General features: G+C 41.2%; 2 protein-coding genes across 3 annotated transcripts; one reads left to right on the top strand and one right to left on the bottom strand.

The window, feature by feature from the left end:
* Positions 1-43: 43 nt before the first annotated feature.
* On the bottom strand, positions 44-4686 carry ORC6 (origin recognition complex subunit 6). Of its 2 annotated transcripts, none has more exons than XM_051629511.1 (7): positions 4602-4686; positions 4061-4190; positions 3607-3770; positions 2497-2586; positions 1264-1376; positions 1113-1187; positions 44-724 (listed from the first exon to the last, which is right to left on the bottom strand). In XM_051629511.1, the coding sequence occupies exons 1-7, from the start codon at positions 4664-4666 to the stop codon at positions 555-557; spliced, it is 807 nt and encodes a 268-aa protein (XP_051485471.1). In that variant the 5' UTR covers positions 4667-4686; the 3' UTR covers positions 44-554. The 2 variants fall into 2 exon arrangements, with proteins under 2 accessions (XP_051485471.1, XP_051485472.1); XM_051629512.1 differs by having other exon boundaries at positions 1113-1184.
* A 154-nt stretch (positions 4687-4840) lies between these two features.
* Positions 4841-27544, top strand: VPS35 (VPS35 retromer complex component). Its single transcript, XM_051629508.1, has 17 exons — positions 4841-4904; positions 10638-10736; positions 12192-12288; positions 12615-12738; positions 14156-14338; positions 14654-14867; positions 15559-15642; positions 16091-16200; positions 19155-19251; positions 19339-19487; positions 19999-20206; positions 20665-20820; positions 22358-22480; positions 23085-23264; positions 24419-24658; positions 25320-25463; positions 26650-27544. Exons 1-17 carry the CDS (start codon positions 4902-4904, stop codon positions 26827-26829), a joined length of 2391 nt encoding a protein of 796 aa, XP_051485468.1. The 5' UTR covers positions 4841-4901; the 3' UTR covers positions 26830-27544.
* The last annotated feature ends 456 nt before the right edge of the window (positions 27545-28000 follow it).

Below are 28000 nucleotides of genomic sequence, written 5' to 3'. Positions count from 1 at the left end.
ACTCTAAGGATTTTTTTATATGACAAGTACCAAGAACCTGAAGTCGTAATGCAAAGCTTTTCCTCATCTTTATTGTTTCTTTGAATATTTGGGACCCCTTACAAACACAAGAGACTTCAATCCCATACAGGTCATTAAAAATATGTAAAAAACAGTAACTAGACAATATTTCTTTAATCGTAAAAAAGTATCGGTCTTTTAATTTCTCTGCTGATTTTGCAGTTTAACAAGGCACTGTTAGTTCCCTCCCTCTTTTTTCACTGACTACTTCCAGCCAGGGGCACAGGGGCATGTAACTTATTTACATGTAACAGAGCATTAGAATGCTACCTGCTTTTTGCAGCAAATAAAATGAATATATTTTTCCACCTAATGCCACAGCTGCTCAGGTACCAGCCTGGCAATTAGGCTTACTGTAAGATCACCTCAATTCTGGTGTCATTTACTAAAAAATAACACTTAAAAACTAGCTAATAAATAAAATCAGCTGGCTACCAGGCAGCCTTTGGTCATATGCTACTGGAACTCTTGCTACTGCAGAGGGAGAGTTAAAATTAGGAGCAAGCAGCAGTTACATTACTAGGTGGCACTACAGAGACACTACTACTTGTCTGTTGTGCCTTAGCAGCATTTTCCAGGATTTTCTTTTTCCATTCTTCATAGTCTTGCTTTGTTTCAGTCTTTGGCCGTTTACGTGGTGTCTCCTCATCGTCATCTTCAGATTCTATGAGAGAAGAAAATCCATGAGAGGCCATCATGAGCAGTATGTTGCTGGGAATAACCATGGCAGTGAGCACAAGTACACACAAGCACAGGGTCTGTCAGTTACCTAATCCTGTGGTTTGCTGCTCCCCTCACCTGCCAGAACAGTCACCTCTTCACCTTTCTGTCTGAATGGAACAGCTGCTCTTAATTCTACTCTAGGACTACTAAGTATAAACACCACTGTCCTGCTAGGTTGTCTTTTTCTTCCATTAGCCGGTGGTTTGCAAAAAGGACTACGTTGCTGTGAAATTAATTTTATGGCATATTATACAACTAAAATATTAAGCAGCAATAAAGCTCAGAACTGCTGGTGAGATAGTTTTAGTTCATAACTAAACACAACTTACCATCTTCATTCTCACAGTGTTCCAGGTTGGTCTGCAAGCTTTCAGGTGTCTCTGCAGCCAGTGGAACATCATCTTCTAAAAAAATAAGTAAGTTGCTTTACTTCTGAATAGTATAATACGCTGTCTTAGGGGGATAAAGCAAAAAACTTACTGCTGAGTTGCTGGCTCATCTTCGCCAGCTGATGGCACAGCCGGTCAAATATTGCTTTTTTCACCCCAGATGCAGCCAACATTTTAGCTTTATCCACTTTTAGCTTCAGACACCTACAAGAGAAAGCTAACTCTGTACAAAGCAACACTCCAGCAACTATTGCTCAGATGAGGTAACATTTCCTGCACATAAACTGCCTGTAAGAATGAGGAAGGTATGCTTGACTTGGTATTAACTAATCCTTGTCTCATTCAGAGACAAATTTGTTTCAAAAACAGACCCCTACCCAGTCAATATAGCTCAGGAATTGAGACTCAGGGTTAGTTCAATTTACACAGGGAAATTCCATTAGGAAGAGGCACTTTTCAGATTTTGAGGGAACCAGGACAAAATCCCACTACTGCAAAAGGCTGAAGGGGACCTGTGGCAAGAGGACATTTGTCAGAAGCTGTACAACTGCAGACCTGAATCGCTTTACAAGATTTTTACAAGGCATGATACTGAGAGGGAAGATACCCATGCGCACGCAAACTCTTACAAAGGGTTGGCTGAGTCGGGTGCTGCTGACACCTACATTCCAAGCTGATACCAGCCTGCAGCACCTCCCAAATGTTAGAGCACCCTCAGGCTGTGATGGTTGTAGGGCTTATGGCTTTTCCTCCTTTGGAAGGGCTGCCTCTTGCTGCTCAGGAATGAGCTCACAGCCATTCTGGCACCCCAAGCAGTATCTCACTAAAAGCCATGCAGTTTTTTTGCTTTGTGCCCAGCTCAAATCTATCCTGAAAATGGAAAAAAAAACCATCCCGCTAAATCCGATCATGTTACTATGGGATTATGTTATGCTAGTTAGGCTGACAGGAGTGGAGTGCAAAACCAGTTTTTCAGCAACTGCCATGGCTATGTCCTAATGGAATTACCCACCAGTTACACACCAGGGAAGAGAGGTTTGGTTTATTTTAGGGTAAGTAACTCAATCTTTTTCTTCATGTTTGATAAAATATTTCTGCTTTCTCCTGATGGCAAATGCAGTGTAGATTGGAGACTTCACTGCAAGGAAAGCCCTGGTTTGCTACAGACTTCTTCATTTCCAGAAGTGGAGGGATGCACTAAGCAAGGCTCTTCAGACCACTCAGCTGTGCTGAATGAATCAGCTGCTTACACTGTAACCACTGTTTGTGTCTGGGGTCTCACCAAGCATTCAAGCCCCTAGAAGATCCCTCAAGCTACACTCACCTGCATGCAGTGAATAGTGCAGCTGTTATAAAAAGGGGTTTTGAGAAATCAAGGTCCATTTGCTGTGCTTCTGAGAGGCTGGATTCATACCTAAAGAATAAAAATAATTGTATAGTGCATTTGTCACATGGTACTCAGCAGCTGATCAGGTCTCCTCTTGGATCCCTTGGTCCTTTGCAACCCAGTCAAGCAGAAACAGCTGCTACTGGCTGTTAAGAGCAGAAGAGACATGGGAAAATTCACCTCCTCTTTTTTAATTACAAGTATTTTAAATGAAGGCATGTCAGTAATATCTATTTCTTGTGCTTTCTATCCACATTGCTCTTTTATCTTTACATTACATCTGAAAGTTACAATGAGATGCATAAATCTATCCTAGAGTGTAGAATTATTGTTTCTTTGATTCCTCCAATATGTGTATTACACACATGAAGGCTTAAATATGAAAGATTACATTGTGAATATGCAGAACTGACAAAATTCATTTTAGTGCCCACCTGTCTCCAGGCTACTTTTTAGTTTGTATAAACCAATGACAAGCATATGCAGCCTTTGTTCACTGAGCTTACAGTGTTTAGACATGTGCTGCCAGGGTAACAGCCCTCCAGAACACAGCTCTTCAGTGACTGCTCTTGTTAAAAATCAATGTGAGTGCAAAATTTAGTGAAATCTCTTGAATCTCCATTTAAATGTTATACCTATTGTTTTTACAAGAAGAAAAATGTGCATTTTTAGACATCTGCTTCTCCAGAAGGGAGAATTTGTTTCTACTGACCATTTTTTCTGCACTGTAACATGACTGGCAGTTAAATGGAAGACAGGGTCATGCTACAGACAAATACAGGGACTAGAAATTCTGTGGTTTTTTTACACCAATCCTACATAAGATCTGAGACTCACAAAGTGACTTATTGAGAGTCAGAGGCTAAATCTTTCTAATATGTGTTGTAAAAAGCAGACTCGATAAATGGCTGGATTGCCAGTGCTAAGAACTAACCTCTCTACTCCTGTCACTGAAAGACACGTGGCAGTTCCAGCCATCAGGCTCTTTACACATCTAATGAACAACCTTACTCGTGGTTACCAGTGTGTTCCCGAGAGCTTCCTCACCTCTGCAGTATTTTTGAAGCAGTGTTCACTGCCTCTGTGCAGCAGAATTGCACAGCCAGGTCTCTCATTCCCAGTCTGGGGTTCACCTCTAGCAAACACTCCAAAGACTTCATGGAGCTCTGGTAGGTTGTCTTGTTCAAACCGGAGAGTTTAACAAAATAGCTCTTTCAAGAAGACAAAGACAAACCCCAAGAATTAGAAAGATTACTTCTCCACATCTTATTTAGGCACCCAAAACAGATTATGCAACAACATAAAATAAAATTCAATTGTGATATTAAACGAATTTGTGCAATGATGTAAATTCTGACTGCAGAAAAACTGACCAGATCTGACTACCCCCTCTTTGACTGCAGTGTTATTTTAGACTATGCCCCTGAAGTGAGGTTTGTCTCCTTCATGTCATGTGACGTGGCCCTTTTGTCAGCCAGCCCCGTCCTACACTGCATCTCACTTTGTCAACCGGTTGTTTCATGAAGCCAGCTGCGAGGTCCAGGCACATCACCGCGCTGCTGGTCGCTGTCATTTGAGCCATGAGCCCGGTGCATTTCACCTGGGCCAGCCGCAGATACTCCTCAGCTTTGCTGCAAAACACCAACACGAACCCGCCGTTAACCGAGGGCACGGGCAGCGCAGGGCCCGCCCCAGGGGCTGCCGAGCCCGGGGCCGTCCCGGGCGGAGGGAGAGGGGCTGTGACCTGCCGGGCGCCAGCAACGAGCAGCAGCGGCTCTTCCACCGCCCGCCCCCGCCTCTCACCGGCACCGCGCGGCCGCTCATCCGGGCGGGGACAGCGCTCCCGAGCGCGGGGCAGCCGCTCGAGCTGGCGGGCAGAGCCGGGAGCGCCGCGCGTCCCGCAGCCCCTTCCCCGGCGCCAACGGACGCACCGACCCCCGGCAGCTACACCCCCCGCCCGCCATGACGGCCGCCGCAGGCAGGCAGAGCTCTCGGGGCTCCCCCGGCGCCGGGCCGCCCGAGGCGGGGCAGTTCCGCGGTACCTGATGGCCGCGGGCTCGGTGAGGCCCAGCCGGGCGGCCAGGCCCCGCACGGCCCCGCGCTCCATGCCCGCTCCCGCCGCTCTTCCTGCCGCGCAGCCGCGCTCGGCACCGGACTGGCCGGCCCGGCCGCCAATCATCGCCTCTGCGCCAATCGGCGCGCAGCGCAGCGCTTCCTCGGAACGGACCAATAGGGAGGCGGCGCTGAGGCGGCTGGGCGGGGCGGCGCGGGCGGCGCAGTCACATGACGGAGCGCGGCGCTGCGGGGCGTTGCTGGCGGGGGCGGCTGGTGGCGGCGGGACCATGGTGAGCGGCGGGCCCCGGGGGCGGCCGGGATGGCGGGGGGCGGCCCGGGGCAGCCGGCCTTGCCGTGTGTGCCGCTGGGAGGGGGCCCGCCCGTGGCTGAGAAGCAGGCCCGGGCGCCCGGGGCCCTCCTGGGCCTGGGGGCTCCAGCTCTCGGCCTCTCGGGAGCGCCGTCAGCGGCCGCGCTGGGCGGGGGGGACAGGCCTGGCGAGGCGCGGGGCTGAGCCGGGCTTGGAGGCCGCGGCCCGGCCCGGGCGGGGCTGAGGTGAGGGCTGGGCCCGGCGTGTCCGCGCTGGGGGTTCGCCTGGAGCGGACACTGCCCGCAGGCCGCGGCCGATCAGGGCAGGTCGTTACCTCGGCGGGTTCAGCCCAGTTGGCTTGTAGGGGGGCAGGGGCGGTGGGTGTTTTTGTGAGGGAACCGCTGCTGCGCTCGCGGTCAGAGTTTAAGTGTGTTTTAGCGTGCTGCTCCTGTCATAAACCCGAGGTTGTGTCATTTCCAGTGCTGTCCGCATGTACTCTCGCTGTCCCCATGGCAGTCTGCTGTTCGGTTGTTCCAGGCCTGTTGTTTCAGGCTTTCCTAGTGGATCTTCTTTCTCTTTTTGCAGAAATGGTGCTTTTGCACTGGTGGGCCCAGCTCGATAGACGTTGGTGTTCACTACAGTGGCAAACCTGAAACTAAAGCATGGAAATGGCACTTGTTGAGAGATGCTTTTCAATTTTCATTAAGAATGAGGGGACAAGTTTCTGAAGACAATTGAGAAGTCTATATCTGTTTACTGCAATTTCTGTAGTATTTAATACTCAATAAAATTATAGCTTGCTGTAACTATCATAGTGTAGTAAAAACGGGGCTCAGAGTATCTAGACAGCAATGCAAGAACTGAGTGCTTTATAAAAGCAGGGATTGCACAGCCCCTCAGTTTTTGGGACAGACTTTCCTTTTTAAAGTGTGTATGTTGGCATAAATTTAATACCCTATCCTTCTAGGTCTGCATGGGGACAAAACCTGTACTGTTACTTGAAACAGGAGTTGAAAATACCTAATTGGCAGATGAGAAATACTGAATCTGCCTTGATAGCAGTCTCTGTCCTCCACATGCATACTTCATGGTAGTCATTAAATCAAGAACAGCACAACTTTGCACTGCTTGTGACTTTCATGAGAACTGATATCAGGTGATTCAGGAAAAATAATATAGGTGTTATATATGGGATAATCCCCTCTACCAGATTATGGTCCCCTGCCGCAGCTTGGTTTAAACCTTGAAACTGAATGTTTAAGTACTTTTAACAAGACTGATTTTAAGAGGACTTTGGCATTTCTTCCCCTGAATCACTCGATCATCCGCTGAATAAAAAGTCCAGCCACTTAGGTCTTGTTAATGTCTTGTGGCTTCCTTTCGCAGTAAGCACTAGTTAAAATATGGGAAAAGTGTTTTCTTCTTTGTTTCATTTTTGAGTTTCTATACTGAGGTATAAATTGCTTTCAATGTTGCAGAGTAATTGCTTCCTATGTGATGCAGAGTGCTTGTGGATTTTGTGTGAATTCTGAGCAGCTCAATGACTTTCACAGCAATGTAGTGTTTGTACCCAGGCTTCACCTGTAGGCTGGAAGTGATGCTGATCAGCTGCAGCTAACTTTCTTGGATAGCTTTCCTGTGAAGTGTCTCAGTGGTGGCTGGTTGGTAGGTAATCCTCATAAAATCCAACTAAGAGGAGGCAGAAAAGCCTCATTGAGTAAATATCGTTCATTCTGATACTAAACACAATTGTGTGAGCAAATGGAAGGCCAAGTCATGTTTGGGATAGAATATAAGCACATCAATTATCTAAAGACAAGTATTTAATCGTTTGGAGATCAGAAAAAAATGCACTTTGGAATGGAAGCAACACTTTCTTCTTTATATTGTTTATACTCTACATCCAGTTTAAGATACCCATATCACCAGAATGCAGGCTATTTGATAGGCTCCATGAGCTTTCTTTGAATTCTGCTGTGTTTCAGTACTACAGAATTCTTCCTCTTGAGCATTGTAGTTTACCAGGTTAAGTGGAATGAGCATCTTAACTAGTCAAAACACCCAAGAAATCCACTATCTCCAGAGTGCACAGGAGTCTCAAGTATAAAACTAAATATGAATCTTCAAGGTCTTCCCATCGAGATGAGTGTTGGAAAATAAGTAGATCATATACAGTAGTTTCAGTATTCAGTTTGTATGTACAATTGTAGGTCTTAGTATGAGGATAAGCATGGTCCAGAATAATATTTGCTAATGCAATAATATACATTTCTAATTATTATCTGCAGGGTAACTTCTATTGTCCACTCATTAGCCAGGCATTAGAATTCCTACAATTCAGTATTTAAATTCTTATTTTCCCAGGCTAGTTCACTAGCCTTTATTGAAAAAAAAAAACAACAACTGCAAACAACAAAGAAACAAAATTTGAAACAAAGGAAAAAACAAACCAAAAGCCAGCTCTTCTCACCCCTGTGCCAAATTCAGTTGCTATGTTTTGTTACTTCTGTAGCTTGCATGTGGTAAATTAGGCTAGTCTTTTCTTCAAAGCTAGAAAAAAGACTTTGGTGTCTTGTGCAGGAACTGATATTGCAGCTGAAAGGGGCAGATCTCTGTCCCTTCTCTGCTGCTCATTTGCTTCCTTGTGGCTTCAGGGAAAAAAGGGAAGAGTTAAAAGTAGAAAACTGTTCACATCAACTCTCCTTTTTTCTTCACCATTCGCAGCATATCTGATGTGGGTGAGGCTGAGGCATTTCTGAAGTCTAAATAGCTGCATAATTCCTATAAATCACTTATCTTTTGTTCATGTTGGAGTTCATACCTTATTGTACTTGCTGTCGACGAGGCAGGACATTCTGCCTCTTTGTTACGGCGTACTGCTGCTGTTCTCCAAACTACCTTCCACTTCCAAAAGCTCATGTTCATAGTTCTGTTTGTAGATTGACAGAGGACTCCACAGCACAGTTGCATTTTTTGATAAATAACACATGAAATACGTACCATCTCGTGTTAATGGGCTCCTAATTTGAAGTGGAATATATAGAGCATAAACAGTTTCATTCAACATTTCATCTGACAGTAGAGCTGGTTTCTAGTCTGGTGTGTGTCCTGCTAACTGCCACTGCTAGGCTTTTGCTCTGTGTTCTTTTTACTTCAGTTGCTTTTGCTACAACTTCCTCTAACTTCAAGTATATATATCAGGATATGCTTATCTTGAGGTGATCTTGTGTATCACTTGATAATAACCTGGTTATGTGTGGAAACCACTGTAGCTCTCAAGCTGAAATGAGCTTGCTTTCTGCAGTAGCAAATAAAGGATAAGCTGATAAATATTCAGACTTGGGAAAACTGAAAAGTAAGAGTGAGATGAAGCTTGTTCAGTGGGCCTGCTGCAAAGATTATTTCTTTTCACATAGAAGCAAAGCTGGTACCAAGCCCACCTGAGGCTGCTTCTGATGTATGTTTGTGATAGTCAGTGGTGGGTTAGCTCACTGCCTGTGTGACTGTAAAATGTTGAGATTGCCTTTTCTTTAGATATGAAGTGCAGAATCCTTGTAGTAAAGGCATCTTTGTTTAGACCTTTTCAGTCTTGAAATCAGAATAGATATAAGTGTAATTTTACTCTTTATCTTCAAGAGATGCAGAAGAAAAAGTGAATTTCTTAATCTGAGTTAATTCAGTCATGAACAGTTCAAATGTTGAATTCAGTGTGGGGTCTTGCTTCTCATATTTAGAGCAGAAATGGAAATATTTCATTATTTCCTCAACTGTTTCTACAAGATAGTGGTTAAAGTTGAATAAGAAAATGTATGGCTTCAGTTAGCTATTTCTGTTGAGATCATTATTGGTATTGTGTAAAGCATAGTCTCAAACTTGTAGTAGTGCTTCAGCCAGTGGTTTCACACCAAAAGTAAGGGAACAGATGCACATGCACTGTGCCAACCACTTCTTGGGGCTGTAGCAAGTATTATGTTTTAATAAATGCTTTAACTTGGTGTTACTGTCAAAAGGCCTTCTGTTCACAGCCCTACTTGTAAGGTTTTATGTGATTGTAGGATGAACTAGGTGAATGATAAACCATCATCTGGGCTAGTCTTCTAGCTGATCTAATGCCTTGTAGCCTGAACAGCTGTCAGCACTACAAGGGCTTGTGAGTAGCTGAGGATGGAAAAGCAGGACTGGAAGCTGTGTAAGCCTGATGCCCTTTAGGAGAAGGGGGCTTAGGGAATTGTGATTAATGTTAACGTTACTGCACTGTTTGTAGCTGTTATGTAGAGAGATCTGGTGTGGCTAGAGCATATGGCGTTCAGCTCAGCAGTGATGTCTCTTCTCTAAAGCCCTAGTATGGGCTCAAGAGACTGTAGAGTGTGACAAATGTTCTGGCATAGAGATAATTCAGCAAGTCTGTTACATGATGTTTTGATATTGATTGTTGCACACTAGTCACAGCACTGTCATTTTCTGTTCCTGGAGAGTCCGTTCTGCCTTGCAATAAATAAAGCTGAGCAATGACAGCAAAGTTCTGCTGGCAGAGTGTGCTTATTTCACAGTTTAAGGTTTTCTGGAGTTTGTAGCTATGGAATTTTCTGGGAAGTAGGGCCATTTAGCCATGTATGCTACTTTTACCTTATGCTTAAACCTTTTTTTTTTTTTTTAAGACCTGCACTTTATGTGGTTAATTATAGAAAGCACTTTTCAAGAGGTGGAATCACTCGAATTAGCATAAGCGGTTTTTCTGTTGACTAAGTAGACTTGTTAATTAGTTATGCAGTCTGAATATTACATTGAGTCATCGAAGTGCCAGTTAGAAGGAACCTTTATCTCATGTAAGGTCTTGCCTTTGAAGCAGGATTGTCACCAATGTTAGATCAGATCAGCCTTGGCTTTGTCTAGCTGGATGTTTGAAAACCTGCAAGGGCAGAGTTTCATCACCTGCTTGGGTGTGACTGGGGCAAGAACGGTATTGGCAGGACACTGTCTGTTATCTGTGTGTGGAAAAGGATAGCGAGGAGATGCTGGCTGCAGTTTTATTAGGGAGGTTCCAATTGCTGAACAAGAACTCAAATATGGGAGAAAACAGGAGTGTGCAAGGCTGCAATGATCTATAACCATTAAGTTGCTGTTAAAGCTAAGCCTTCTCTATTTTAATAAAGACCTCAATTTTAATCCCAGGCCTCCAAAGATACTTTTGGGGACACCAAGCATGGGGAGTGTGGGAAGACTTGATATTGGAGATAGTGTTTTTAAGAACATTAGGCTGATGCAGTTAATGGCTCACTATTTTATTACTGAGATTTAATTAAAAAGAGACCAGGAACCCTCTGAACACAGTGGATGAGGGGAACAAGTATAAATAGTTGAGAATTTACTGAGCTGCAGGCTCAGAGAACCTGCTGTGCAAATTATTGTGTACATGGTATTTGTCAAGACTAGAGAAGATGATATTGTGACACAACATCAATGCTTTTATCTCTGTCAATGTTTCAGAGAGGCAAACTGAAAACAAACTGGAAGATCAGAGAGGCTGGGAAGCTCTAATGAGATATTGAAGACTGGGAACTTAACCCCTTAAATACCATGCACCTGTTTCTGACAGCTCTGGAGTGGTCATTCTGTAGTGTCACTTGAAGTGTGGTCTAAACTGTGGGAACTCAGTTTGAATCAAGTAATAAACAGCTTCACTAAAATATACTTCTTTTTTTTGTTTTTCTTCCAGCCAACAACACAGCAGTCTCCTCAGGATGAGCAGGAAAAACTCCTGGATGAAGCCATTCAGGCTGTGAAGGTGCAGTCTTTCCAGATGAAGAGATGCTTGGTAAGAAGGCAGCTTCTTAACATGCAGCAAAGGTTCTTGTCTGCTAGGAGTAAAACAATAAATCAATATCAATCTCTAGTGCTGTGGGGAAGCTTACTTAACCCTTTTCTGCGTCTTTCTGGCAGAGGCTTTGCAAATAAATGAGGTAGCTACTCAGTGAGTGTGAGCCTGGAGTATTCTTTGAGTGTGTCTTCCTGATTTTTGTTCTAGTATTTGACAAGAGAAATTATAAAGATTTATATGCTTGTACTTAAGTAAGCCTAAACTGAGAGTAAGCCTGTCACTTGACATCAGAAGGTTATTGCTCAAATTAATTTTATATGGAAATATATGATGAGAAACTATTCTTGTCTATGTTCAACATACTGTTGCTTTTTCTATGTAGTCTTTTCTGGGCATGAACCACAGATTGTGAGGCTAATAACAAATTACCTGCTGCAGGGGGTAAATTTTGTAGTGACCAATTGTAGACTGATGCATGAGTTCTTCTGTGACTGGCAACCACCATAGGCCAGGAGTGTACTGAGATCTTTGTCTTGAAATTGTAGACAGTGCAGGCAGCTGATGTCATCGTGTGTAGCTTTCTTGGGTTTGAGAAACAGATTTTTATTTGGAGAAACTGCTTGAAGTTGCAATGAAAATTTAAATATTCCCATGTGTTTTCATGTGGCTGGCCAAGCTACTGTCATTTGTTTGCAGCCAAGTGACAGTAGCAAGGAAGGTAACACCTTTCCCAGTTTTATACTTTGGAAGGCTTTTTAAATCTCTGTAGCTACAGCTGAGCTTTCCACTGCTGTCTGTGACTGACTGACAAAATACCAAGTGGATGACTCTAGCAATTCCTTTTTTTTTCCCCTCAAAGCCCTGTTTCTTAAGATGAGTTTAGCAAGTACATATGGGTGGAAGATGCTAAGTTTTTGTATCCTGTGATGCTATGTGATCATATGCCACAGAGTTACAAGTTACATGCAGCCTAATAAGCTTTCAGTAAGGTGGTGTTCTTGGGTCAGAAGTAGGGGAAGAGGAATGTAATTCTAACAGTGATCTGCTGTCAGTGTGTATCCTCTGTCTGCTCGAGGTTTCCTTGGGATCTGAGCAAAAGAACAGACCATGTTGGGGGAGATTAGGGGGAGAAATCCATTCTGGTTTCTTTGCTGCATAGAATCTGGAGGGGTGGAGATTTCTGCATTAGCAGAATTTTCTTTTACTTTTTTGTACCTTCAGTACTACAACCTATTACTACTGTACCTCTGTCTTCAAATAAGTCTTCTTGCCATCTTCAGGTATAACGTTCTACTTTCTTAGGATGGGCAATGTAATACAAGAAATACTAAATCATGTGGTATAATTGGAATTCACTTTCCTGATGTTTTCTTAAGCCTTGCATGCTTTCTAAAATACTGCCATTGCCTAGTAGTATTTCTTACAGGCTTTTCTCTCTTTATTCCTCTCAAGGACAAAAATAAGCTCATGGATGCTCTGAAACATGCTTCCAACATGCTGGGTGAGCTGCGGACTTCTATGTTATCGCCGAAGAGCTATTATGAGCTCTGTATCCTTTGAAGAGGATGTGAATGGTTGAAATGCTGAACTTGGAATGAGATGGTCATCTGCCTCTTTTGGTACAATGACATCCTGTCGGTCTCAGATATTTACTGGCACTTTTCTCCTCAGTATTTAGTTATCTGGGTATATTGTAGGAGAATATACACTTGGTTGCTCACTATATATGTTCATCTTTTCCCTTTGGTATAAAGCAGGTTTTTTGTTTCTTTCATATATCCCTTTGGGATTTTACCTCCTTGGTGAGAAGGAGTAATTTACTATATAAACCTGTTGTAGACATTCTAATTTCAAGTCTTTAACTGAGAGAAAAAGATATGGCAATTTCTGATGAGCTACACTACTTGGAAGTCTACCTGACAGATGAATTTGCCAAAGGAAGGAAAGTGGCAGACCTTTATGAGCTGGTACAGTACGCTGGAAATATTATTCCGAGACTGTAAGTGTGTACATGTTAGTTTTTGGTGTTTTTATTTTTTTTAAACTGGTGAATAGTTGTTAGGCTCTGGGTTCAGGTGATAGCTGACTCTGCATTCTTGCTTGATGGCAAGAATTCAGGTTGCAGTGGTGAACAGTATGTCTGCATTTATCAAGAGTGGATTGCTGTGAGACTTCTGAGATTAGACCAAGAGTGCAGCTGCAGGTCAGTTCTTCCTGCTTATGTGTTGGTTTTGCACATGATCGAGATGGAGGCACTTTGATCTGGAATGAATTTGTTTTTTGGGGTAAAGAGCTGGTCAGTGAGATGAACCAAGTATGCACTCTAATCAGCAAGATTGACTACACATGTACTAAATTTTTCTGATATCTAATTATGAATTTATGTCTTAGATCTTGGACAAAAAGCAGTATTAAGAAACACAAAGCTTTTAAGAACTAAGTTACAAGTATTTTCATCTTTATTCTCTCACACGTAGTCTCCAAAGAGACAGATGCTTACAAAGAAGCTATTGTGTGTGAGGATCTATGTGTTAGCATGCTAGAGGTAATAACTGGAAGGCTGATCTTTAAATATGTTACTACTGAGCTAAAGTAGATCATCTAGATATTCAAACTTGGGATTCAGATTTTTGTTGGTATTGCAGTTTTAAATTCCTAACCTTATGTTCATGCTAGGAAGAGGCTCTGGGGACACCAGACTGTATCCTCATGCAGTTTCTGGGGTTTGGCTAACTACTACAGCATGTTTACCCTTAGCATAATCATCTGAGTTGTCTTCCTGCCTGCTTGATGTAGACCCTAGTTCTGTTCACATCCATTCAGGAGGCAGAATCATGCAGAGAAGGTTGTTTGAGGCCTCTAAATATGTGAAGGTTCTAAGCATTTTGTTTTTCTCTTGAGCTGAAAGGAAATCCAGGTATACTGGAACACCAGACCTTTGCATCTTGCATGTTCCTTCTACTTATAGTGTAGCACAGAGATACTGAAGGAAGGAGTACAAACCTGGGGCTTCCAAGGAGTATAACACCTATTCTATGAGACTACAGTGTGAAAAGCTTAACTGCTTCACCATAATAGATTCTTTACATGTGCCAGAGCTGTTTTTCAGCTTAGTGGGGTGTTGGAAGTATAGACAAGCTAATCTGAGAGCATTGAGAACTTTGTGTGTTAAGCATTTACACACTCAGTGTATGAGGTATTGTAATGAGGTCAAGTAGCTGTTCAAACTTGCTGTGCTCTGTAGCAGACCAGAATAGGAGTTGAAAGCTGACTAAATATCAAAAATTATGGGACCTAGATGGTATTTTATTGCTTTCTGTGCTTTGGTAATACTGCCAGGATGAAAGAAAGGACCTGTTGCCTTGAAGCATGATACTGCTACCTCAATTTAGTTTTTGATTCTGTGCCTTTTGCAGGTATCTCCTGATTACAGTAGGTGTTGTCTATGTCAAGTCATTTCCACAATCCAGGAAAGATATTTTGAAAGACCTGGTGGAGATGTGCCGTGGAGTACAGCATCCTCTTAGAGGCCTCTTTCTTAGAAACTATCTCCTGCAGTGTACCAGGAATATCTTACCAGATGAAGGCGAGCAAGCAGAGTAAGAAAGATGGACTGTAACTTTAATTTTTTTTTTTAACAGAACATATTTAAATTTTCTGTATGACTTCCTTCAGGTTTGAGAGAAATCAGTATGTTAGAACTCTATAGACTTGAGAGATGTTCTGTCCATTAACTTTAAGAATCCCCTTCCATAACTAAGATTTCTCACGTGAGGATGACTCTTTTATGAGCCCAGGTATCCCACCATATAGTTTTCCACCCTCTTACGTACTTAAAAATTGGATGTTCATCAGTAGATGGAAGGATGAACACTGACAAGCTTTTCCTATTTCTAACCTGTTCTCGATTACAGTGAAGAAACCACCGGAGACATCAGTGATTCAATGGACTTTGTGCTACTGAACTTTGCTGAGATGAACAAACTTTGGGTGCGAATGCAACACCAGGGCCACAGTCGGGACAGAGAGAAAAGGGAGCGAGAAAGGCAGGAACTGAGAATCCTAGTAGGAACAAACCTGGTTCGCCTCAGTCAGTTGGAAGGTGTTAATGTGGAGCGATACAAGCAGGTGGGGTGTCTGTCCATCCTTTCAGACTTTACTTCTTCCAAATGAAACCGGTTTGGACTTGGAGATTAGTGCCTTGAAGTGTGACAGCTATGCTGAAACTTCAGTAATCCTGGTGCTTCTCCAGCTCTTCTCCTGAGGAAAAGTTCTGAAGGCTAATGAAGCTGTATAACGTATTGTGAGGCTAAGGACGTGACCTGTGTGTTTTTCCTATAAGCTTTTCTGTAATGCTGACAATAAATTTTCAAAATGTCCTTCCTATTTGGTGTTTTACTTACAGAATCAAGAGTTGGTTTAAGGGGTGTGTATACATACAATGATATTAATTAAAAGTCTGTCCCATGTAAGTTCTACCACATAGCTACTGAAAACAGTTTTGAGCTGTACTGCTGAGACCCTGAGTAGTGGTATGTGACAGCAAATTAGTAGCTCTGGCTTTTGGTGTAGCTAAGTCAAAGCTTGCAGGTTGTATAATGTCTGGAAAGGTCAGATATCTCAGATCAGCAGATATTTTTTTCTCTGAAGGATGGAACTGCTGAAAACTGAGACTTGTTATCAGAAAGCTTTTATGTGAAGAATAAGCTGAGAAGTGTTAGAAATGTTGCTGTGCTTGGATTAAATGTATATATGTGAATATAAACTTAAGAAGTAATTGTAAAATCACTGCAAAACTTTTTTTTTTTTTCTATTCCAGATTGTTCTGCCTGGAATATTGGAGCAAGTTGTGAACTGTAGAGATGCTTTAGCTCAGGAGTACCTCATGGAGTGCATCATACAGGTGAGCTGCTTAAATTCCATTGCAGTGATGGGGCACAGGGACTCTCAACTCCTGTACTTTTAGTCAGATTCAGGCTACTTTTGCCTCTTTCTCATGATCTGAAAAACTCAATCACTGGGACTCTTAAGTAGCGGCTTGTTACGTATTTTTTTACCAGATGGGCAGACTGGAGATTTTGTGCTCCTGTTGCAGAAGCTTATAAGCATCTGAGCAGCAATGCCTGCAATATGAATTATAACAGACAATTGGGCACTCAAGTTACCCTTTTGTCTTGCATCTCTTTCTTCGTGCATTTAACCAGTCAAGGGGGGAACCCTAAAGCATTCAAAGGCAGGACCTTATTTACTATGTGGCTATCTGCTTTAGAATTACACTGTTGCATTTTACTGCTGTGTACCAGTGGGCAAATTCAGTTTATAACTTGATGACTATTGATCTAAAACTTCAGGTTTTCCCAGATGAGTTTCACCTCCAAACCCTGAACCCATTTCTCAGAGCCTGTGCTGAGCTGCACCAAAATGTGAATGTGAAAAATATAATTATTGCTTTAATTGACAGGTGAGTGACCAGGGGGGTGGAAATTGACTAAAAATTAAGTTTGTGTTGTGCACAATCAGATGATGATTCTTCTAGCATTTGAAAGCTTTCAGTTTTTTATATCACTTAATTTCATTGTTTGTGTCTATCAGCTGTAATTAAAGCTGTGAAGAATATTAATTCTATGCCTGCTGCTTTCTGGACTCTGCTTTTACAGCTTCCAATTAAACCTGCTTTAAAGACTGATTAAAACTTGTGAAGAGATTAAGCCAGGAAACAAGCCGTTGAGTATCAATCACGTTCATGTTTCTGAGCTACAGGGGCAGCAGACTTCTGCTTGGACAGCCTGTCAATCATAGGTACATGTGAAAATCTCAAGATCCTCAGGGCTCAATCATACATCAAGGATACTATTTCTTGCAATTTTGATCAGAGAACATAACAAATGACTCTTCACGAAAGAGCTAGTAGGAAATGGAACTACCTTCTTAATTCTTAGTTTACCATTAGCTTCCTGCCTGTTCTCCCAAAAGTGTGTTTTTCCTATGGAAATACTGCTTAAAGCTGCTTGCAGTGAATTCAGATATGGCAGAGAATTTGGAACTGATCAGTAGCGTGAACTGAATCAACACAGGTTATCAGTAAGTGCCTGTAGTTACTGCAGAAAGGAAATACACTTAGGTGACTTTTTGAAGCCTCAAAAAAGCTTTGTCCTTGCATTTGTGCACACATATGTACCTTTGTGTGCCTGGTCCCTGTACCAGTGTACAGACTTCAGGCACCATAGGGATCTGTAGTCCCAGTGGCATTCAGCAACGAGTAGAGTTGTCATGGCTTGGTTTCTTTAGCTGCTCTAATGCCTGGAGGTGGAACATGTATTATGCGTGACTGGTGTCATTTAGGATCTTGACTTTTTTCACTTAACAAATCTGTCGTTTGTTCTTTCCAGGTATTTTTGTTCAAGACTTTGGTCTTATTGGAGTATCTTTCAGTATTTGAGGATTTGGCAGAGAAACAGCTCTGCCTTTGTCCAGAGATGTGCACAAGAATTCATTGGTTTCCTGTAATTTGCTGCCATGACTGTGGTTTTTCATACTACTGTTAGCTTTTAAAACAAACAAACAAAACACATCTCACAAAAATGCAAAATCCCAAGAATCATTGCCTGTAACAGTCTAACTTCTGAGACTGCTTTCAACAGAGATCACAGGATCTTTTGCCAAGTGCTTACACTTGTGTAGCAATGGGATTCTTGCAGGAAGGCTTTCCTCATTGCAGCTTTTGCTGTCATGTCTACTTAAAGGGCTTAGACAGCTTTGGTGTTACCTCTTAACTAAGTTTCTATTCCTGCTGTTACAAACAACAGTAAGCAGCTGGCTAGCAACAAACCTGGTGCCTTCCTAGACTTAGTGCTACTGGGTTTTGTTGGGCCACTAATAGTATATCCCAGAGCCTTCTTTGACTGTAGGACAAGGGCAGAAAGGTGGCTGTGTGATGATTGTTGTCTTTGTAGTATGGTGACTTTTGCTTTTGACTATGATGTTACTGCAAGTGTTGATGGATATGAGTGGATCTCGTCTTAGAATCCATGCATGTAGGGAAGATGTTGCTCTTGTGTTTGGATTTGAGTTGTTAGGTGCAATCATTAACATCTTAACTACACAATACTGAAAAGCATAATCTGCATCATACGTGTAGTGCCTATTGGCATTTCTCACTTTTTTCAGCTGGAAGCTTATGAAGCTTTAGTCCCTATTCCCATGGTACTTTTCTGTTAAAGGGATCTTCCTGCAAATAGTTCTGCTGCTTTGGAATCTTTCTTGTCTTATTCAACCATTCACAGCTTTTAATTATGCTGCCATCTGCCTGCAACTTGGTTATACTTCATAGCGTGCTGTCATGGTTTGACTGATGCTGGCCTTACCCTCTGAGTTGCTGCCAATAAAAAGCTGCCTTGTCCCTTTGAGAACAGACCATGATTGTTCCTAACTTTAGGAAGTCTGCTTGTTACCACCTTAATGAAATACAAGAGTAATTCAATGTCTGTTGTTCCTGGCAGTTTTTTGTTTCCTGGAAGTTTTTTGGCACCTTAACCTTTTCTTACCTGCCTCTTTGTTTCAGTCCTAAAGTTAATTCAGAATCAAGGTTTAGAAATCCTGTACAATTATTTGGGTGACTTTTCTTAAATATTTTTATAGGTCTTTCTCTAATTTAAAATAGGATAATCCCTACACAATTAAAAAGCAAAGATATCTATGCTGAGCTATTTAAGCTGCAGCTTTGGTGAAGTGCTTTCCTTCCTTTGTTAATTCTTCTTAGCTTGTGTCCAATTTCTGCAAAAATGGTTGGCATGAGTTTCTCCTGTTACAGATAGAGATGGACTCTACAAGATCTTTTGGATGCTTACTGAATAGCAATCCCTTGCTTTGTGTTGCTTTTTTTTTTTTTCCCAAGAAAGTTTTATTCTCCACTTCAAATTTACTTGCCTTTTGCTCTTTCAAACAGTGGAAGTCCCAGACATGTTGGTCTGTCTTTGGAGGCAAAGCATAGTTAAGTCAGCATATTTCTTCTGTTTTTTCTCTGGAGACTCTTTTGCAGAGAAGACTGCTGGATGGCCTAATTTCAATAATATCACTGAATGGATGCAGCATATTTGCTTTTCCATCAGTCTAAACCTCTTTCTTTGCTGGAGGGAACAGTACATTTGCTGCTAGCTGAAGAACAGGGATGTTGAAATGTCGTTACTGTTTTTCCTTCATCTTGCCATGTCAGTCAGTGTTCTTTTCCAGGACAGATATATACCAGGCTTGGTTGCTCTTAAGGCTTTTGACTTTGATTAATTTCCTCTTTGCTTGTAGTAGAGCTTGCAAATAGACCTTAAGTACGTGCTTCTTCTGCTAGTAGCTCTTTCTGGACTCCATCTGAGGAGGGGAAAAATGATGCTGACCAAGCTGCTTTCCTTTATCTGTTGCCAGGTTAGCTTTGTTTGCACATCGTGAAGATGGGCCTGGTATCCCAGCAGATATCAAACTGTTTGACATCTTTTCACAGCAGGTTGCAACTGTTATACAGGTATGTTAGGTATTCTTGCATGCACTTCTCCGGGTTTTTGCAATGTTATATGCTGTTTTATCAGCTCAATGCTGCCTTAACTTGCAGTCTCGCCAGGACATGCCCTCAGAGGATGTGGTATCTTTGCAAGTTTCTCTCATTAACTTGGCCATGAAATGCTACCCGGACCGTGTTGACTATGTTGATAAGGTGTTGGAGACAACTGTGGAGATATTCAATAAACTTAATCTGGAGCAGTAAGTAAATGTCTTTTGCATTTGCTCTGGAGTGGCAGTGAATACTTAAAAATGTTGGCTTCTGCATTTTACCACATGTGGCAAGATAACAGAGACGTGCTTTGCGTGTATAAGTTTAGTGCTTTTGGGCCAAGCTATAGAGAATCATGGTAAACTACTGACTAACCAAGACTTGTTCACCTGTGCATGAATCCTACTGTGCAGCTACACAACGTGTATGCCAAGCTGTATGCAGTCATTATCTGTTGATCCCTTACAGCTCTCTGGAGTTCTCTTGCTGAATTTGCAGCTACGCTCTTGCTGCTATCAGCAGCTTAAAAGGTGCGGGTTTTGTACCCGATGTGATACTTTATTTCCCATTTCCCATTCTGTTGCCCATCTAAGCAAGTTGCTTAGATGTTGTGGTATACATCAGAATTGGTATTGAGGCAGGCTTCAAATCTGTTTACGTGTTGATTATTATTGATCAATTGTTATTGATTAATCGTGATTTTTGCATGTATTTTTTCAGTATTGCAACAAGCAGTGCTGTTTCGAAGGAGCTGACTAGACTTTTGAAAATCCCTGTTGATACTTACAACAATATCCTGACAGTTCTGAAACTAAAACACTTTCACCCACTCTTTGAATACTTCGATTACGAGTCCAGGAAGAGCATGAGCTGTTACGTGCTTAGCAATGTATTGGATTATAACACAGAAATTGTGTCCCAAGAACAGGTATGACACTAATCAATTTGGAATTCTAGGTGTTTAAACTACTGTTTGAAGACTTGAAAACACAAAGTAAATTATTTAATGCAGGGCATGGTTTGTTTCCTTCATGTCCCTGCATGCCCTTACCTCCCCATCTTAGTACCACTTTCCACCCATGTTCTTCAGTGTCTTGTCTTTGCATATCTCACCTAACCTTATCCTAGAGACTGCTTCTGTTAGGTTTGAACAAAGGTCCTGAATCCCTTTTGCTAGGCCTATTACCTAAAGAAGGCTGGATAGTACTTTTGGAGTCAGAATTTCCTCCGTACTTCCACTTGTCCTAAGAGAGATCTGTATTTAGGGAGTAATACAAGTCTTAAAGCATCACCAAATAATAGACTTTCCTAATACTTTGTCAGCACTATGAATTGCTGTCAAGTTGTTCCCAGTTGCTGTCTCTGAGCTTATTTTGCCTTTAACAGGTTGATGCTATCATGAATTTGGTATCCACACTGATCCAGGATCAACCGGATCAGCCTGCTGAAGACCCTGACCCAGAAGACTTTGCTGATGAGCAGAGTCTTGTGGGAAGATTTATTCACCTTTTGCGTTCGGATGACCCTGACCAACAGTACCTGGTATGGTGATGGGTGCTGGGGAACCTTGTGCTCTCTGAACTGTCAGTTCTTGCATTATTTACTATACAAGCACTAAGTGTAGCTGGAAGCTGGGCCATCGCTGCTGAGGCACTACGACCTCAGTAGAAAACATTATGTATGGCACCTTTAATGGTATGAAATGTTGTTTATTTGTAAAAAGCAGCCAAGGACTTAAAAGCTTTTGTGTATTGAACCTTTTTGTCCCAAGAGATGGCAGCTTGGATGCAACTATATTAGTTTGACTAACATTCTAACAACTTGTGTAACTGTCTTTTTAAAAAGTATCAAATGAAATTTGGAGCACTGTGCCGACTGCCTTCTCTTTGTATCAAAATACACAAAGCTCAGTAAATACAACTGATATGTTTGGTCTGAGGGATATTAGTTAGTGTAAGTATATGAACTTCATGTAGTATGTAATATACTGCTGCTTAGTGCTTACAAATGTCTGTCTTCTCTACTTGGTCTGTCCTTGATAGGTTTGATATGGACTTAAAACTTTATGCATTCTGTTACTCATGACAGTTTGAGTTGATCCATCAAAGCTTTGTGTAGCTCTGTGATGTTAATCTGCTATTTCTGGCTGTAGTGTATTTCAAGTTTAAATTATCTCCCTATATTGAGAATTTTTTGCTAGGGCAGAAGGAAGGGGATATTCTGTCTAAGTAAAAGCCATCAGAGAAGCTGGCAGAAGTGCTGCAGTTGGTTTCTGTTACAGATTGCAGCAGCTAGAGTTGGAGCTCAGGCCTGGGTGGGGACTACTGTGAAGTGAGTGTGTCTGAAATACAGTTGGCTAACTCTTTTCAAGTTGCAGCAGTATCATACTGTATAAACAGTGAGAATAGACCAACATAATCCAGTAGAAGCTATGCAACGTTACTGGAATTCATTTAGCTTGGCTTTAAAATACTGTATAAAATTTTTTTGCTTGAAATGTAAGGCTTTGCTGCAACTTCTGTAATCAGGATCAGCATAGCTTTAAGGCCTGTACAAGGACTGGAGACAGTTGTCCCAGGACCTGCTCATCATTGACTGTGGTGTTTCTGAATATTGCTGGAGTAATGCAGGATGGTCAGCCAGGTTTTCATTTCAAAGAGCTATGTGGATTGATTACAGCTAGCGAGTACTGTGTTTATATAGAAGGAGTCAAGATAACTTATGTTTGGGGTTTTTTCTAATAAAGAACAAAGCTTACATCAAAGGGATGCAGGCACTGACATAATAATAATATAGTTTTACCTCATAAGACTTTGCATAGCTAGAGATGTTGAAGCTGCTTTTGCAAAGCTTCTGAATGTCAGGCTGTTTTCTTACTCATCTAGCAATGCTTAGCTTTCATGAGGTTGACCACCTTTAAGTGCCATCATAGGACTTGTCAGATTATCTTTGTGAGAAGTTTTGTGTTTAGTTTAGTGAAATTTAGTTTCTGTTGCTCCACAGAGTGCAGATTACATTATAGATGCAAATAACACCCTTCTGCCAAGAGTTGTCAAAGCTTACAGTGCTTTTATTTTAGATCCTAAACACTGCCCGGAAGCACTTTGGTGCGGGTGGGAACCAGCGTATCCGCTTCACGCTGCCACCACTGGTGTTTGCTGCATACCAGCTGGCTTTTCGGTACAAAGGGAACTCCAAAGTGGTAAGTTGACCTCTAGGTAAATCCTGTATACTTCCTTCTTTCTGCTCTCTTAAAAATGCATTTTGTCTGGCTACATTATGCTGGGTCTTTAATAGAGAATGCTAGTTTCTTTTTGCTCAAGGTAGATTTCTTTGAGGTGTGAATGCTTTCTAATTTAAGGAGGATTTATATCAATTCCTATGCAAGTATCTCAGCACTTGAGAAATGGTGAAATAGGCTGGTTGTGTTTAATCATGAAGGTGACTGATAATGCATTTTCACATGACAACTTGTAAAGCTGCAAGTGATGACATGAAACTGATTTAAATCTGGATATCGAAATTCATCCATTTCTAAAGCTGTAGATATACTGTCTTAATGTTTCTAAAAGCAAGTGCTATTTTGTAGACTAACTTACACAGTAATTGCAAAATTGCAATTACAAAACAATCACTGATCCATTTTGTTGACTGGGGTCACACACTGCTACTGAAGTCAGTAGGTGGCTGGAGTGGCATGCAGAAGACAACAGACTGGAACACTTAACAGATCTTACTACAATTTAGATTAACTTTTCCTTATAACAATAGTCTTGTTCAAGCTTTGACTTATTTCACTTCTCTAGGATGACAAATGGGAAAAGAAGTGCCAGAAGATCTTCTCATTTGCTCATCAGACCATCAGTGCTCTGATCAAAGCAGAACTGGCAGAGTTGCCTCTTCGTCTCTTCCTACAAGGGGCACTGGCTGCAGGAGAGATTGGATTTGAGAATCATGAAACTGTGGCCTATGAGTTCATGTCCCAAGTGAGTGTCTAACTCTTACAGTCACTGTCCTGTGCTGTCTTAAATGTGGCCTGGGTAGGTTTCCTGAACTTTATATCATCCAGTGTGATTAAAACATCTGAAACAATTGACAGCTAATGCTACAATGTAGCAACTCGTCATCTTCATTCTTACTTCCCAGGCTGCTGTGGAATTAAACTCCATTGCTACTGACATGAATACTCAGTCTGACACACCATGTGGTATGTTGCAGTGGTGCCTCCTACTTGCAAGTTAGCTCACTGGAGGAGTGTAGCTTTCTTAACATAAAATGCTCCTTCACTGCTTCTAGGACTGTGTCCCAGCTCTGTTATTTAGATGGTGTTGACCTTCTTGTAAAGTTCTCTGAAATCTGTAGTGATCACAACTGCAATGCTGGGCTTTGCTAATTAAAATGTTATTTTGAAAGGTATAATAAACTACTCTGAAAATCCACTTAAATTTGTTACTTGGTCTTAAGCCTTACTTGTAAAAACCTCCTGGTCAGATAAAGAACCCATGTACTTAATGTTACCCACAGTGCAAGCTTTGTCCTCATCTTTCCTCTTATACTGCTACTAATGCATGTTCTTGAACTGAGTTGCTGATAACCTCATCCTTTCCTCTCTTACTTGTGTCAGTTGCCATTGTAGCACAATTCTTAAGATGAAAGCAGCATGACAATTCCATACCTTCTATTAGAGATGTGGTTCAAGATTTTTGGTTCTGTGTTCTCTCAAGGCACTTGATCCGTGTAGGAACAGTGCAGACGTTTTTCTTGCATGGTCTGTGGACATTGACCTACCACTTATCTTCTGTTCTGTTGCTTTCTGTGTTTCAAACCAAATCCCCTTCAGGGACAATTTCTGTTGCTGAAGTTCTGTATTTGAACAGATGCTTGAAATGAGGATTATATGTAGGATTGGTTTTGTTCACTATGACCACTTAAGAAAGAAGTATTTCTTGCAAGACTTATTTCTAGTCTGTGGATTTAACTTGATTTTGACACTTTAAATGAAAGATCTTTTTCCCTGTGTGAAGTTTTTAACAAATGTAAAATGGGTCACTTTCCTGCTATGTCACTAGGAGGTGTGATTTGTTTTGTTCTGATGTGTTTTAAAGCAGTAATTAAGAGTCTTACTTTCTCCTTTGACTAGGCCTTCTCTTTGTATGAAGATGAAATCAGTGATTCAAAAGCACAGCTGGCTGCAATCACCTTGATAATTGGGACATTTGAGAGGATGAAGTGCTTCAGTGAAGAGAACCATGAGCCTTTGAGGACTCAATGTGCACTGGCAGCTTCTAAGCTCCTTAAGAAGCCAGACCAGTGCCGGGCTGTGAGCACTTGTGCCCATCTGTTTTGGTCTGGCCGAAATACTGACAAGAATGGAGAGGAGGTGAGAATAAAGCTGCAGCAGCATTAACACATCCTACCTCAGCAACATAGTTCTGCCTTTCTTCTGAAGGCACTTCTCAAGTAGATACATCCCTTAGTGATGTAGACTTGGTTGGCATGTATTCTAATATATGAGGCTCCTAAATATCACTGTGGTGTAAGCTGCATAAATAAAAAATGGAGAAAACTCAAATTTAAGGATGGAAGTACCATGCAAGCTTTTGAGTCAGTGAGTTTAAGATTGGCTGCCAAACTACTGTGTGCATTTTAAGTGTGTTTACTGTAGTAGCCATGTTTGCATGTGAAGTACTAAACTTCCGAATTAAAGATACAAGTTGTTGAAGTAAAAAAGAACAAACAACAATTGTGTGTTCTTTGGGGCTTGTCACAAACTGTTGAAATCTGTGTCTAAGTAGGCATTAGCGTACAGATAACAAAATTTGAGTTAATTGATCTCATAGTTGAAGGCTTTCAACAACTTGCTCGTGTTATTGCTTGATCAGACAAGGTAAGCGTTCTATGACAGCTTGTCCTGCATAGTTTGTGTGGTTTTGTATTTCTGTAGTAGACCAGCAGGAAATGCCATGTATGTGCAAAGGGAAGAGGTACTGGAGCTCCCTAAGGTTCCTTTCTGTCTTACGACATTTGTTTTTTCCTTCTAGCTTCATGGAGGAAAAAGAGTGATGGAATGCCTAAAGAAAGCTCTGAAGATAGCCAATCAGTGCATGGACCCTTCTCTGCAAGTCCAACTTTTCATAGAAATTCTGAATAGATACATCTATTTTTATGAAAAGGAAAATGAGGCGGTGAGCAGAAACGCATTTTCTCTATTGCATCTTTAAGGAGCATTTCTTTGAGCTCTTCACTCACACACACCCCAAGTAATGACTTTTCAACTTGCTCTGTAACTTCTTTTAAGAGGCCTAATTTCTGGTAATAACAGAGCTGTCAATTCTTGACATACGAGTAAAATTGTGGATAAAATATCATTCTTACATGGGGGAAAATGCCTAATGTTTGTGGTTTTGTTATAAACTCCTCTAACGTTTGAGGTACCTAACTTAATATGTACATAGGGAATGAAAATTATTTCAGCTGTTAAAGATCCCTGCTGAGTGCGCCACAAATGATTGTTTTAAGCTGTAATTTTAAGGAATAGATATGACACCTTATGTACCAGCTTAAATTCTGCATCTGAAATCTGAGCTTACTCATATATTTTCAGATATCAGATAACTAGTAAACTTACACAGATTGAAACATTGCTTGGTCAAGTAGAGGTCAACATCCAGTGTTACATCATCATTTGATCAAGAGCAACATTAGTTAATACCCTGTAGTTCTGAGAGAAGACACTTTATACATCTGCTGACTTGCCAGCAACTGAACTGGCTTCCCACTTGAGTACTGCTCTAGGTTAGGAGGTGCCATATTTGATGGAGATGAAAATAAAACTTTGAATTTCAAAGCACTTGACAGATGTTAAAATAGATTCTGGATACAGTGGTGGTCTGCTGTGTGCTGTGCTGTTGTGTGTAGTCCTGAGCTTTGCACCACAGGCAGCTGTACTTCCCTAGGTAATGACTTAGTTACTAACTTCATACCTGATACAACCATCCTAACAGAGTTGTACAAGAAACATTGTTAGAGTGCACGGACAATTATGTGCTTTATTTAAAGCTTTTAAAAATCTGTATTTAATAAACTGGAGATAAATGCTGTTGTTCAGGTTAAAAAGCTATCAGGTTATGACTTAAGTTCTTCGTGTTTGCTGGGATGGGGGGACTTTCCACACAATTCTGACATCAGAATGGTCCTTTCAGGAGCAAGAGAAGGCAGTCTCCCAACAGTTGGTCTGCATGCAGTCTTATCTATATTTCTAAGAACTGTCCAAATACCAACAGTTCAGGGACAAGTCTGTTAAAACTAACCTCTGTGCACTTATGCACAGGTCTTGTTGATGACTTTTGTTCTATATATGTTCTTCTGTAGGTGACAATTCAGGTTTTGAATCAGCTTATACAGAAGATAAGAGAGGATCTCCCAAACCTTGAGTCTACTGAAGAAACAGAACAAATTAACAAACACTTTCACAACACACTGGAGCACTTGCGTCTGAGAAGGGAGTCACCAGAATCTGAGGGGCCAATTTATGAAGGTCTTGTTCTTTAGGAAGATACACACTGTACTTATTTCTTTTCATTTACATGCCATATGTTTTTTTAAGATAGATTCATAGGTTGTGCCTTTCAAAAATGTCAAGTTAACATTCATGTGTTCAGTCTGGCACTTCAGACACTTGTGTCGAGTCCTCTAATGACTTTGAAAGGTTGGACCAGCAACTACAGGTTTCATCAGTTAGTATGACTGAAACTTTATTTGAAATCCATGTGACATAATAGGGCTCTTCTGGTTCTGATTTCTCTTGTCTGTTCACTGTTGCTTCTGTAGCACTAGAGTTCTAAACTGGCAGTGACTGTCATCTGAAACTGTGTCTGATCCTTACAGAGCACCAGATTTTTGGGATTATTGTATGTCAGATTCTGCTTGTGCTTTTCTTTTAATGCAAGTTAAAGACTAAGTGTAATATTTTTCCCTAAAAACTAGAATATATTAATGCATGTTTGGAGAGTTTTAAAGTACCATGTTCAAAAACAGAAGTTATATTTTGCATATTAAGGCTCTGTGACATTCAGTGAGGGCCAGTACTGTGCACAGGGCGTATTTATCAAGATAATTTTGTTCCAAATAGTATAAAAATAGAGAAATCACAATCTATATAGATATGTATAACCTTCATTACTGTAAATTTAGGGGAAAATGCATTACACAAGTTTATTCAGTATCATGATTTTGCACCAGTGAAAAAATAAAATTGCTATTAACACCTGTTGTTTCATGTCTCTTCAGAGCCCAGTGTTGAACCCAGTGCTAATATTGAACTTTTTGATAAAAGCAAAGGAACTATGTTTTGTAGGAACAGAAAAATGAAGATACAGTTAACCTGGACAAGCTTGGAGGCTGCTAGCATTTCTGATGTAGAATTTTATAATTCAATACCAGTGTTTTTCCAAATGAAGCTGAGGTAAATGTGTCCACATTTCAGAATGCTTTTATGATGTATCTTGAGAGAGTGGTAGAAAATCCTACTGGATTCGAGGTCTGTGCTAGAGATAAGTGACAAATGATAAAGCTGTAGGAAATGGAGCAGTAGAGCAATTGCCAATGGCAACTCCTGTGAATATTGGTCTAGTTGGTAGGTTAATGTCAGTTGCTGAAAACTTTGAAGTGTCTGTTTTACCCTAACTGAATGTAATGTTCTAAAGCTCATTGAGTGAACTTC

The sequence above is a fragment of the Apus apus genome, chromosome 11 (genome assembly GCF_020740795.1).
Source record: "Apus apus isolate bApuApu2 chromosome 11, bApuApu2.pri.cur, whole genome shotgun sequence".
Lineage (NCBI taxonomy): Eukaryota > Metazoa > Chordata > Aves > Apodiformes > Apodidae > Apus > Apus apus.
This window is presented reverse-complemented; position numbering and strand designations above follow the sequence as displayed.